The 12,362-nt window shown below is 45.5% G+C and overlaps 1 protein-coding gene across 2 annotated transcripts in view; it reads left to right on the plus strand.

The window, feature by feature from the left end:
• Positions 1-12,362, plus strand: part of PAX5 (paired box 5) — a 308,938-nt gene that overhangs the window by 84,005 nt on the left and 212,571 nt on the right. For both annotated transcript variants that reach the window (XM_070742266.1, XM_070742267.1), the window contains exon 6: positions 447-622. In XM_070742266.1, coding sequence (XP_070598367.1) covers positions 447-622 — 176 coding nt within the window. The remainder of the gene's footprint in view (positions 1-446; positions 623-12,362) is intronic.

Raw genomic sequence — 12,362 nt, forward strand, 5'->3', positions numbered from 1 at the left:
CGTATTTGTGTTAGTGTCCCAGGGGAAATTGAAGTTACTATTCAATGTGAGCTTTGTGTTGAATTTAAAGAGCCCTGTATTCTTTTAGAAGACTATATATAAACAACTTGATATTTCAGAATAATTTACAGGAAGAGATATTTTCTGATGTTTTTAATGACTTTTGACTACCATTATGCTTAATTAAATATTTTCTGCATCAATTACTCAGCAGCTGTATGCTCTCTTACACCCATTTTGCCATAACTCTTCACGGATTAGTCTTATGAATATAAACACATAAATATAAAACGTACCAACACACACAGACACTCATAAAGCAAAAATGTTTTGGTAACCTTTATTTATGTGATACATTATATTTTTAACTTCAAATGAAAAAAAAAATGCTTTAATTGCTGTAGTAATAGTTATCTGTCTCTGCATTTTTTACCCCTCTTGGAAAGGTATTCAGGAATCTCCTATACCAAATGGCCATTCGCTTCCGGGCCGGGATTTCCTTCGGAAACAAATGCGGGGAGATCTTTTCACTCAGCAACAATTAGAAGTATTGGATCGGGTTTTTGAAAGACAGCATTATTCCGACATCTTTACGACAACTGAGCCCATCAAACCAGAGCAGGTAATATTTAAATCTTTTCACCTTACCAGTTTCTTGGCATCAATTATTTCCTATTTGTCACTTACATTACTGTCAGTCACATGGAGTTTTAATTGAATACTTTTAATACTTGGAGAACCCTATGTGAAAACAAGTATTTTCATCTTCAGTATTATCATGTTTAGTTTTTACAATTCATAAATTAATAATGGGAACCAAGAATTCCCATGAGCATATGAAAAACTGAAGCGCCAACAAAATGCATGGTAAAAATAAATTAAATTAGAATATAGGACTCCTACTGCAGAATATGAATATTCCTGGAGGCGTCTGTAATATGGTAAATGATTTAGCTTTACTAGATAAATGGTCAAAGCAATGGAAACTGCAGTTTAATGTTTCCAAATGTAAAATAATGCACTTGGGGAAAAGGAATCCTCAATCTGAGTATTGTATTGGCAGTTCTGTGTTAGCAAATACTTCAGAAGAAAAGGATTTAGGGGTAGTGGTTTCTGACAGTCTCAAAATGGGTGAACAGTGCAGTCAGGCGGTAGGGAAAGCAAGTAGGATGCTTGGCTGCATAGCTAGAGGTATAACAAGCAGGAAGAGGGGGATTATGATCCCGCTATATAGAATGCTGGTGAGACCACATTTGGAATACTGTGTTCAGTTCTGGAGACCTCACCTACAAAAAGATATTGACAAAATTGAACGGGTCCAAAGACGGGCTACAAGAATGGTGGAAGGTCTTAAGCATAAAACGTATCAGGAAAGACTTAATGAACTCAATCTGTATAGTCTGGAGGACAGAAGGAAAAGGGGGGACATGATCGAAACATTTAAATATATTAAAGGGTTAAATAAGGTCCAGGAGGGAAGTGTTTTTAATAGGAAAGTGAACACAAGAACAAGGGGACACAATCTGAAGTTAGTTGGGGGAAAGATCAAAAGCAACATGAGAAAATATTATTTTACTGAAAGAGTAGTAGATCCTTGGAACAAACTTCCAGCAGACGTGGTAGATAAATCCACAGTAACTGAATTTAAACATGCCTGGGATAAACATATATCCATCCTAAGATAAAATGCAGGAAATAGTATAAGGGCAGACTCGATGGACCAGGAGGTCTTTTTCTGCCATCAGACTTCTATGTTTCTATGTTTCTATGAAGGGGGAGTACGTGAGTTATCAGGACATTGATAAAACCAACTCCATGCCATCCAACGTTGATTAGTGTTTCACATAGATATTACATTAACGCTAAGTCAGAGATGTCCAACTATGTTTGGGATAAGAGACTAGTTGGGATTTTGTCCAGATTGCTGTATATTTTGAAATTGAGACAATAAATTAGGTGAACAAAACTAAATCTGTTCAACTTAGATTTCTGGATTCAGTAAAAATGACTACTTTTACTTCAGTAAAAATGACTGCAATTTTTGACTATCTATCAGATTTAAAATTACAGCTTGGTGACCAGTCCTAAGGATTGGGTGGGGGGATATCGACCCTTCATATAAACCACTGATTTTCCTTTTTCTTGCACTGAACTTGAAACTATGATCCTAAATAAAATTAAGTATTATTTAATGTATATTGACCCCTTCCTGCCAATCATGGTTGTGCTCTGCCCATTCTGACTGCCTGCTCTCCTCTTCATACTAAAATATTAGATGAAAATTGTAGAATGAATGCTAATATTAGAGATTCTTGGAAACATAGAACATCTTCTAAGGTATTTTGCATTTAGACATCTCTACTGTACAGAATTTTAAATATTTTCCTCCTGATTTTGGGATCAATTCATTGTCATCCTTCCGCATACCTATTTTAGGCTGGAATCTATTTGCCCCCCAGAGGCGGAGTAAAGACGCTGAGACATATATTGTGGATTAAGGGTCATTTATTAATTATCATAAATTTAAATGACTTTAAATAAATTTAAATACGTAACTTTCAATATTTAATTCAAACAGACTAAGGACCTGCAGAGCCAAACTAAGGGGGCGGAAATTCCTACCATAACATTCCTTGGCAACATTGGGCAATGAACTCCTTGCTGAACCAGGTGGAGGTACCACCTTCATCTGGATCAAGCCACACCCCTTCGTGTGGGAGGAATTCACCCTCCAATCCCCGGGGGAGATTGGATCCGATGATTCCCATGGACATCCTCTCTCCAATCCCCGACGTTGCTCAAACCTCTAGTTCCTGGAGAGAGGCGGTCCATCACCCTTAAATGATGCACTAAAGGAGCATGCGCAGTTGCTTCTAATTGCCCATTTCCGCCCCCAACCTGCCACGGAGGGGGGGTCAGATCTCAATTTTGGCCCCCCCGACCCCCACCCAGCCTCCTAAACTAGTTCCTGGAGGCACCTCTGCAGGTCCGACAGGAAAATGGCATTCCCCTCATCTGAGAGGTGAACGCCGTCGGCCCGGTAGAGCCAGGGGGTTCCAAATTTTACCAGGGGATGCTTCACTACAACCCCTCCCAACTCCTTAACCACCTTTCCAATGGCCTGGTTGACCCTCAACCTGGCCTTGTTGACGGCTTTAGGAGAGACAGCATCCCGCCAGACCAATCTGGGGAGAATCTCAGACCACACTATGCGAGTGCCTGGATACGTGGCGCCGATGGCCTGCAGATCCTCGCGAGCCTGGATGCTCACCGCCAACCCACTCAAAACACCGAGGTCATTGCCCCCGAGGAGAATCACCAGCAACTCGGGGGCTCTCCCGGCTCGACACTGCTCAAAAAACAGGGGGCGGAGCCCCTCCCAGCGCATTCCCCTGCGGCCCATCCAGACGACGTCCATCCTGGCGCCCAGGGAAAGCTGCGATCTGACCGGAGACCTCGCAGCAAAACAGCTGGCCCAAAACACGAAACTGTGGCCCAAAAGCCAAACCACGGGCCGGGAAACAGCAACGGCTCAAACAACAAAACAACAATTAAAACGGCCAATACCCGGGTCCCTATTGGGGAGGCCTAACGTACGAACGAAAGGCCGCAGACCTCCAACGGCTGATGGCCATAATGTGGTGATCCGTGAAACCAGCAGTGGCAGCCGCGGTGGCAGCGCCTATCCGAAACGAATGTGTGCCGAACCTGGAGGGGTCTGCACCAACTTGCTCAAGGGCCCGGGTTGTAATGGCCCAGAATTGGTATTTAGTCAAGGGAGCCCCACCATCGTGACAAAATAAATATCCCGGGGTTTCCCCTCGACAGGCGTGGAAGGCGGCCAAAGCCGCCACCGGGCAAACGGCACCATCTGTCGTTGGTGCTAATGCAATTTCTATGCCGTGACCATACTGATCCGTTTTGGACCGGCGCAGACGGATGGAAACCCCAGTAGGCTGCAACTGCACATCGCTCCACTGGAGCGCACGCAGGCTATTGTCCCGTATAGAATTGGCCATAACCTCACTTACCCTGAAAGCCCCAAAAAAGAGTGTGGTTGCTGCCGCGTGGAAAAGGCAGGCTTCATAATGCGAAGTGCACAGCCTGACCCACGTGTGGCTTAAGGCCGACAGCTGTGATATGGATAACGGCTGTCGGGTATCGGCCGCTGGGGGGGGCTTTCCCGGGACCACCCTTCTAACATTCTCCTAACCCGGAAATCACTACACGTGTCAGGGAACCCCTGAGCCTTGGCGATGAACGCCAGACCCGCCAACTTACCCCTAATGGTTTTGACAGTCAGACCACATTGGTGTAACAGCACACAGTGCTCCAACAACTGGTAGACTGGTATGGGCCAAAACTGCCTGTAACCCTTGCTAGCCCTGAACTCTGAAAATTCCTTACCTGCCCTGCGGTATGCAGCCTGGGTGCTTGGAGCTATCGACAGCCCAATGGCCCGATCTGCCTCCTGCCTCCATGGTTCTGTAGCCCTGCCAGGCTCCATAAGTGTCCTGGCATCTGGTCTGGTGTGCTCTGTGCCCTGGGCGCCAATGCCCGGAACCTGGCCAGCTGTCCACGGGATAAAGCGTCAGCTGCACCATTCTCCAATCCAGGCACATGGCGTGCCATAAACAATGCATTCAGAGACAAAGCTCTACTGACAAAAAAACGCACCAGGTGCATTACCCTCTCATTTTTTGAGGACAACGAATTCACCACGTGGACCACCGCCAAGTTGTCACACCAGAAATGAACCACCCGGTTGGCGAGCTGACCTCCCCAGAGTTCCACTGCTACTACTAACGGAAAAAATTCTAGGAATGTGAGATCTCTACAAATTCCAGCTGCAGCCTATTCGGCTGGCCACGATGAATGGCACCACTTTCCTCCTAGCATCACCCTGAAGCCCAGGGAACCCGAGGCGTCGGAGTGCAATTGCAAGTCTGCTTGGAGAAGCAAATCTTGCCGCCAGAAGGAAATCCTGTTAAATCGGGCCGGGAATGTCTGCCACACCCGCAAGTCTTCTCTGGCCCCTGCATTGAGCCGCACCCAATGATGGGGGGAGCTTAATCCCTGCATGGAGGAATACAGCCTGCGTAAAAACACCCTACCGGGAGCGATTACCCGGCATGCGAAGTTAAGCAGCCCTGTGAGCTCCTGAAGCTGTTTGAGGGTTACCTTTTTACGGCCAGACACCTCCTCCAGCTTGAGCCGTATCCTCACAAGCTTGTCTTCCGGCAGTCTACAAGACTGCGTGGAGGAATCTAGTTCTATGCCTAAGAAGGACATCCTAGAGCAGTGATGGGCAACCTTTTGAGCTTGGTGTGTCAAAATTCGCCAAAAAACTGAGCATAACTCGGGTGGTGTGTCACCTTGAGAAAAAAACTGGGTGGCATAGAAGTACATATAGGTAGGTAGGTAGGTAGGTAGGTAGGTAGACAGATAAACAAACAAAAAATAAATATAAATATAAATAAATAATAAATCCCTTCTTTTTTATTAAAAGAAATTAATAATAAAACAAAACCAAACTCTATTACTATTAAAACTAAAACAACCAGCAAATTCAAAAACATAACTATTAATAAAAACAGGTGAGGGTTGGGTTTTTTTTTCTCTGTTATTATTTAAGTGCTTTTTCCATATGCTTTAAATCAAGAGTCACTTCTCTCTCTCTTTCTCTCTCTTTCCTTTCATTCTCTGCCTCAATCATTTTCTCATTTCTCTTTTTTTTCTCCCCTTTATTCTATCATTTCTCTCTCTCTCTCTCTCTCTCTCTTCCTATCTTCTCTCTCTCACTCTTTCTCTCTCTCTCCCTTCCTTTCTTTCCTTCTCTCTTCCTTCCACTTTTTTCTCTCTCCCTTCCTTTCTTTCTCTTCCTTCCACTTTTTTCTCTTTCTCTCTCTCTCCCTTCCTTTCTTTCTCTTCCTTCCACTTTTTTCTCTTTCTCTCTCTCTTTTCCTTCCTTCCCCTCTTCCCCTCCCTCTCTTTCTCCCTCTCTCCCTTTATATTTATCTCTTCCTTCCTTCCTCTCTTCCTCCCTTTCTCTCTCCCTCTCGTTCACTTTTCTCTCTTTGGCGAACCCCCAAACTGTTCAGATTCAAGAAAAGGCTTATCAAGGGGGGTTGTAAAAATCTAGTTATGAGCTGCCAAAGGAGGAAGCAAATGGTGCGACGTCCACGCAGGTTTTTTTTCAGACTCTCTTTTTTGCGAGCCCGGCATGATTTTTTAAAATTACAAATTAATAACCCGGTAAGGGTTTACCTTAGCACCGTCTCCTGTAACACCGTTCTGGAAGGCGAGCAGGGAGCAGAGGGGCGAGGGCGAGGGGTGCAGACCCTGAAATAGGCCTGCAACCCCTCCCCTCGCTCCCAGCGGCCCCTGCGAGCCAACCACCATTCGTGGTGGGCTCCGACGCTTGGCGCCGCGCCAATCAGCTGGGAGGCGGTGCCCCCCCCCAGCTGAAACTGACGTCCAGCCGGGGCGATTCTTCCCCTGGCCGGACAGGCATGCTTGTGCTGCCAAAGGCAGCGTGTGGGCGAGCCTGCGCTCTGCGCAGACGCGCCCAGCTGGGAGGCGGTGTTCTCGCCCCTCCCAGCCATCGCAAATATCGGCCGGGCGAAAATCGCCCGGCCTCTTAATTAAGGGGAGAGGAAAAATAATAATAATAATTGCGGTTGCAATTGCACTCCCTAAAGCTCCCTGTTTCTCCGGCGGCCGCGTGTCACCGAAAATGGCTACGCGTGTCAGTGCTGACACGCGTGTCATAGGTTCGCCATCACTGTCCTAGAGGATGGCCCTTCTGTTTTCTCTGGCGCTAGGGGAACCCCCAAATAAGAACACAACCCTTCGAATGCTGCCATCAGGGCTTGGCACTGAGGCGTGCCCGCCGGGCCCGCCACCAGGAAGTCATCTAAATAGTGGATGACTGACCTGGATCCCGTTCGTCTCCTGAGTGCCCACTCAAGAAAAGTGCTGAAACTCTCGAAGAGAGCGCATGAAATCGAACATCCCATAGGGAGAGTCCGATCCAGGTAAAATTGTTTCTCGAAGCAGAAACCTAGGAGATCGAAATCGTCGGGATGTATGGGCAAGAGCCTGAATGCTGACTTAATGTCGCTCTTGCCCATCAGCGCCCCGACACCGCATGCCCGGACCATGGCTACCGCCGCGTCAAACGAGGCGTAGCGGACTGAACAAAGGTCCTCCGGTATGAAGTCGTTCACCGACTCCCCCCAGGGGAATGAAAGGTGGTGGATAAGCCGATATTCCCCTTGGGCTTTCTTGGGCACCACCCCAAGGGGGGACACCCTCATATTAGGTACGGGTGGGAAGGGGAAGGGGCCCAGGACCCGCCCTTCATCTACCTCTTTCTTAATCTTAGCTCTAACTAAATCCTCATTCCCTAAAACTGACTTCAAGTTCTTTGACATGAAGGCCTTACATGGACCCTGGTAAGGGTTCCTAAAGCCTTCACAAAAGCCCCGAAGGATAGCAGCCGCCCTCTCTGGCGGGTGATACCCTTGCAGGAGTTCGGCCAAGCGCTCAAGCTTGACGGGACTGGGGCCCTTGCGTCGCAGGAATGGCTGATTTATTTTTGTCCCTATTGTTCTTGTTCCTACCGGAACGTGTGCACGTGTGGGTGGCATGGGAACCCCCACACTTACCGCAAGCATGCCGGAACTTGCAGGAGGAGTGTGCACAAGAGCCCTTGGTACTGTTCTCAAAACAAAGCTGGGTGGTTCGAACACCCTGCCCCGCAGCAGTGCGGGGTGCAGCCGGCTCTTCCTCCATTAGATGACCGCTATCGGTCCGCTGACCCGACCCGCTCTTACGGGTCACCTGAAACCATAGGTCGGGAACTTCCCGGTCCCAGGGGAGGGAAGGGTCAAAAGCCACCCTCATCCGGAATGCCTCATCGTAGTTCTGCCAGGCATCCCCCTTGACCTCGAAGTATGCCATGGCAATGAGGTTGATGTATTTAAGTAGCGCCGTAGCCCTACCCGGTTCCTTTTGTATTACAACGGTGGCATAGGTCAAAAAGGCGTACAGCCAAGACCTGAAACTTCTGGGGACCTTGACCTTTTTGGCCCGATCGGTCCGAGCTTCCTCATCCCTCTCCTTCTTGGGAACCTCCCTATTTAACAGGGTATAGAGGTCGATATATTCTCCCCTCCAAATCTTATCCCTAATCGAGGGGTGCAAATGATATCCCAAAGGGGTTGATGGAAGGCCTACAGGCACCGCCCCCATAGCGGCCCCTGGGACTGGATCGCACCACTAGGTGCGGTACTTAATCCCACTACCTTATGCTAAGGCCCCCCTTTGCCTCACAGTGTTTAAATCCCCTTGTCCCAAAAAACACAACTTATCCTCCCCTGACCCTTACAGCCCACCTTAGTAGAACACCACCCCGGTGGGGTGTGAGGGGGGGGCAGGGGGGGTTGGGAAGGCGATGTGTGTGTGTGTGGGTTTAAACTCCCCCTAAGGGGGGGGCGATGTTGCTAATCCCCGACGCAAACAAAATCCTAAATGAATTTTATTCTTATTGTTCTATTTTTTTATTTTTTTTATTTTTTATTTGTTATTTTTACAATTTATTTTGACCAATTAATAAATTAAAGAATCAGAGGCCTCAGGCCTCAGACTGCACCAGATTGCCTACCGAGTGAGGCCCTTATGCCTCGCTACACTCTACACCCCCACCCGTCCAGAGAGTAGGCTACCCTACCCTCTCGCTCCCAATTTAAACCAGTAAATAAAAAGAAAGAGTCAGAGGCCCGTAAGCCCCTGACCCGACAAGCCTGGAACGCCACGTGGTCCAATCGAGCGAGCAGCAACGTCTGGTTGCTCCTCCGCTGTTCGCTGCAATGCGCAATGGAGGTCCCTTCCGGATCGCCCTTTAAATAGAGCGATCAGGGACCCGGCAGAGCAAGCTGGCAGCGCGCTTTCATTGGCGCGCTGCCAGAAGCCGAACTTCCGGGTTCCGAATGAACCCGGAAGTGCTGAGCCCTGAGAAGAGCTGGCTCAGCGTCGCCCCCGCCCTGTGGCAATTTCAGCCGGCAGCTTTAACAAACTGCCGGCTGGGCATTTCTGTGTTTGAAGATGTTTTGGAAGAATTTTCTTGATTTTCTGCATCTATTTCCATCCTTGTTGATTTTACAGATACTGCGATATTGCTTGTTTTCTCTTCTAACAACTATCTAAATTCTTTTGTCTTAGCTTGCCAAAGTAATAGTAGTAGTAGTGGTATTCATTTATTCGATCACTGATAAGCAAATTCAAAAGAGCAGTAAAAAAAAAAGCGAATTAATATGGAATACAGGAAATCACATAATAATATTACATTCACATATCTATTACCATATTAATATACTGTATTAACTAGCCAAGCAATGATAAATTAAAAAATGGAAAAAGTATAATATTGAGTAAATATCCCATAGAAACATATTAATTAAAAATAACTATCTAAAAGTGATATTAGGAATAAAATGAGATCTTCTTAGACCAATTACTTCTTTAGCCCTTTTTGTCTTATTTTCATTCTGGCACTACAAAATTTGACTACTGCACAGATAAATATTTGGTAAATATTGTTTATTTAGTTTTTATTGTTTTAAAATGTTTTTATTCTTTTAACTGTACGTATATATATTTTTTCAAATGGCATCTGCCCAGAGTTATTGATTAAGATGGGTTGCTGTAAAAATTGAATAAATAAGTAAGTAAGTAAGTAAGTAAGTAAGTAAGTAAGTAAGTAAGTAAGTAAGTAAGTAAACAAACAAACAAACAAACAAACAAACAACATTGGATTTTCAATCCTGGAAAAAATAATTCAGATCAAATACGTCTGATCTGATATTATTGAAGAAAGGGCAGAATAGAACTATTAAAGGATGCTAAAAGAGGGACAAAATGAAATGTGAATGACAAAAATTAAAATAATGCTGAAGAAACAATGGTAGATAACAGTACAATTATCTCATCTTGAGTTACCTTGCATTGAGTTATCCTGTGGCAAGTTGCTCTGTTGAGAGTTGTCAGTGGGGGTAAGTTGTGGGGGCCCCTGATTTGGCCAAGGCAGGCCAGCTGCAGTGAGTTATCCTGGACCAATCCAGGTTCTCTACATCTGTCTCTTGGAGACTGGAATTTTTTTTATAGTCATCCTTAACAACTGCTGAAAATATCATTATCCTAGTTCCCTATCAAAGAATTTCCTGAAGTTTAAGTCTTTAAAGCAATTCCAAATGTTCCCCTTGAAAATACTGATAGGATGTTCAAGATCATATAATGAAAACTGGGAGCTTTATTCTTCCCCTTTAGTTTGGCTGGGAGCTTGCACACGAGTAATTTGTGATTGGGTTCATAATTAGCTCCTGGCTACATCTTTGCAGTTATAATTGAGCTCCTCCATCTCCTTGCACCAATAATATAGTCAGGTTATATTTGTTGGGCTCTATCTTGCGATGTCTATGTGTACCTAGGTTGACTTGCAACTACAGTTGAGCCCCAAATTTATGTTGCTCAAGTGAGACATTTGTTAAGTGAATTTTGTCCCATTTCATGACTTTTCTTGCTACATTTAAGTGAATCACTGCAGTTGTTAAGAGAATTGCGGTGAATATTGTTAAGTCAATCTGGCTTCGCTGTTGACTTTGCTTGTCACATGACTCTGGGACACTGCAAACCTGACAAATATTGTCAAGTATCTGAATGTAAATCATGTGGCCGTGGGGATGCTGCAATGGTCATAAGTGTGAAAAATGGTCATAATTCACTTTTTTCAGTGCTACTGTAACTTTGCATGGTCACTAAATGAACTACTGTAAGTCGAGGCTACATGTATTGTTTTGATTATTTAAAGAATGGTTAAGAGAATAATTAAAAACCATTACAATGGCAAAAAAGAAGCTATTCTCCTGCCTCATTTAGGCTTTTTTTAAGCTATAGAGTCCAACGACGTTTTCTTTTCTTGCTATTTCCAGCTTGGACATTTCAATTACCACCAGAAGCAGCATACCTTGCTGCACCTCTGTGGATTTTAGGTTGAACTTGATTATGATACTTGTCAACTTACATTTTGTCTGCATTGTTGGTTAAAACATAACATTGAATAACTGTCACATAGAAAAATTGTCTGAGTAGCCTAATTGTATCCAAGTATTCTAATTTTTCACATTCAGAGTCGTCAAGTACACATCCCAGTGCACTGATGCTTAGGAAGGCAACGTGTCTTCATTTCATTTCATTTTTCACTGCATTGGGTTTCCTTGTGATCATGCTTCTTACGTTCCATGTCTCTATATAATTCTGTCTTTGCCATTTGGGATTTTCGTTTCCTGCATGGGTGAGATCATCCAAGGACATGGGGTGAGTTATCATCAGTACGCTGATGACACCCAGTTGTACATCTCCACCCCATGCCCACTCAGTAAGGCAGTGGAAGTGATGTGCCAGTACCTGGAGGCTGTTAAGGTCTGGATGGGTCCAACAGACTCAAACTTAACCCCAACAAGACGGAGTGGCTGTGGGTTTTGCCTCCCAAGGACAGTCCTATCTGTCCATCCATTATCCAGGGGATGGTGGATTATTGACCCTCTCAGTGAGATTCCTCAACTTGGGTGTCCTCCTCGACCCACAGCTGACATTAGAACACCATCTTTCGACTGTGGCGAGGGGGGCATTTGCCCAGGTTTGCCTGGTGCACCAGTTGCAGCCCTAACTTGACAAGGAGTCTTTGCTTGTCACTCATGCCCTTATCACCTTGAGATTTGACTACTGCAATGCTCTCTACATGGGGCTACCTCTGAAGAGTGTTCAAAAACTTCAAATTGTGCAGAATGCAGCCATGCGAGCGGTCATGGGTCTTCCCAGATACACCCATGTTTCTCCAACACTCCGCAGACTGCATTGGTTGCTGATTGGTTTCTGGACACAATTCAAAATATTGGTGATGATCTATAAAGTCCTACATGGCATCGGACCAAATTACTTATGGGACCACCTTCTGCTGCATGAATCCCAGTGACCGGTTCAGTCCCACAGAGTTGGCCTTCTCCAGGTTCCGTCGGCCAGACAATGTCGTCTGGTGGGGCCTAGGAAAAGAGCATTCTCTGGCGGGCCCCCGGCCCTCTGGAATCAGCTCCCTCCAGAGATTCGCATTGCCCCCACCCTCCTCACCTTTCACAAGAGTCTTAAGACTCATTTATGTCACCAGGCATGGGGCAATTAGATCAAGCCCCCCCCCCTTTACTAAATGTGATGAGTGGTTGTAAATGAATTGGCTGACTGATTGTAATATATTGGGATTTTAGTTTGTATTTTTTTTAAATTAATTACATTTGTTGTTGAATTGC

Source organism: Erythrolamprus reginae, chromosome 2, assembly GCF_031021105.1.
Source record: "Erythrolamprus reginae isolate rEryReg1 chromosome 2, rEryReg1.hap1, whole genome shotgun sequence".
In the NCBI taxonomy this organism is placed as follows: Eukaryota; Metazoa; Chordata; class Lepidosauria; order Squamata; family Dipsadidae; genus Erythrolamprus; species Erythrolamprus reginae.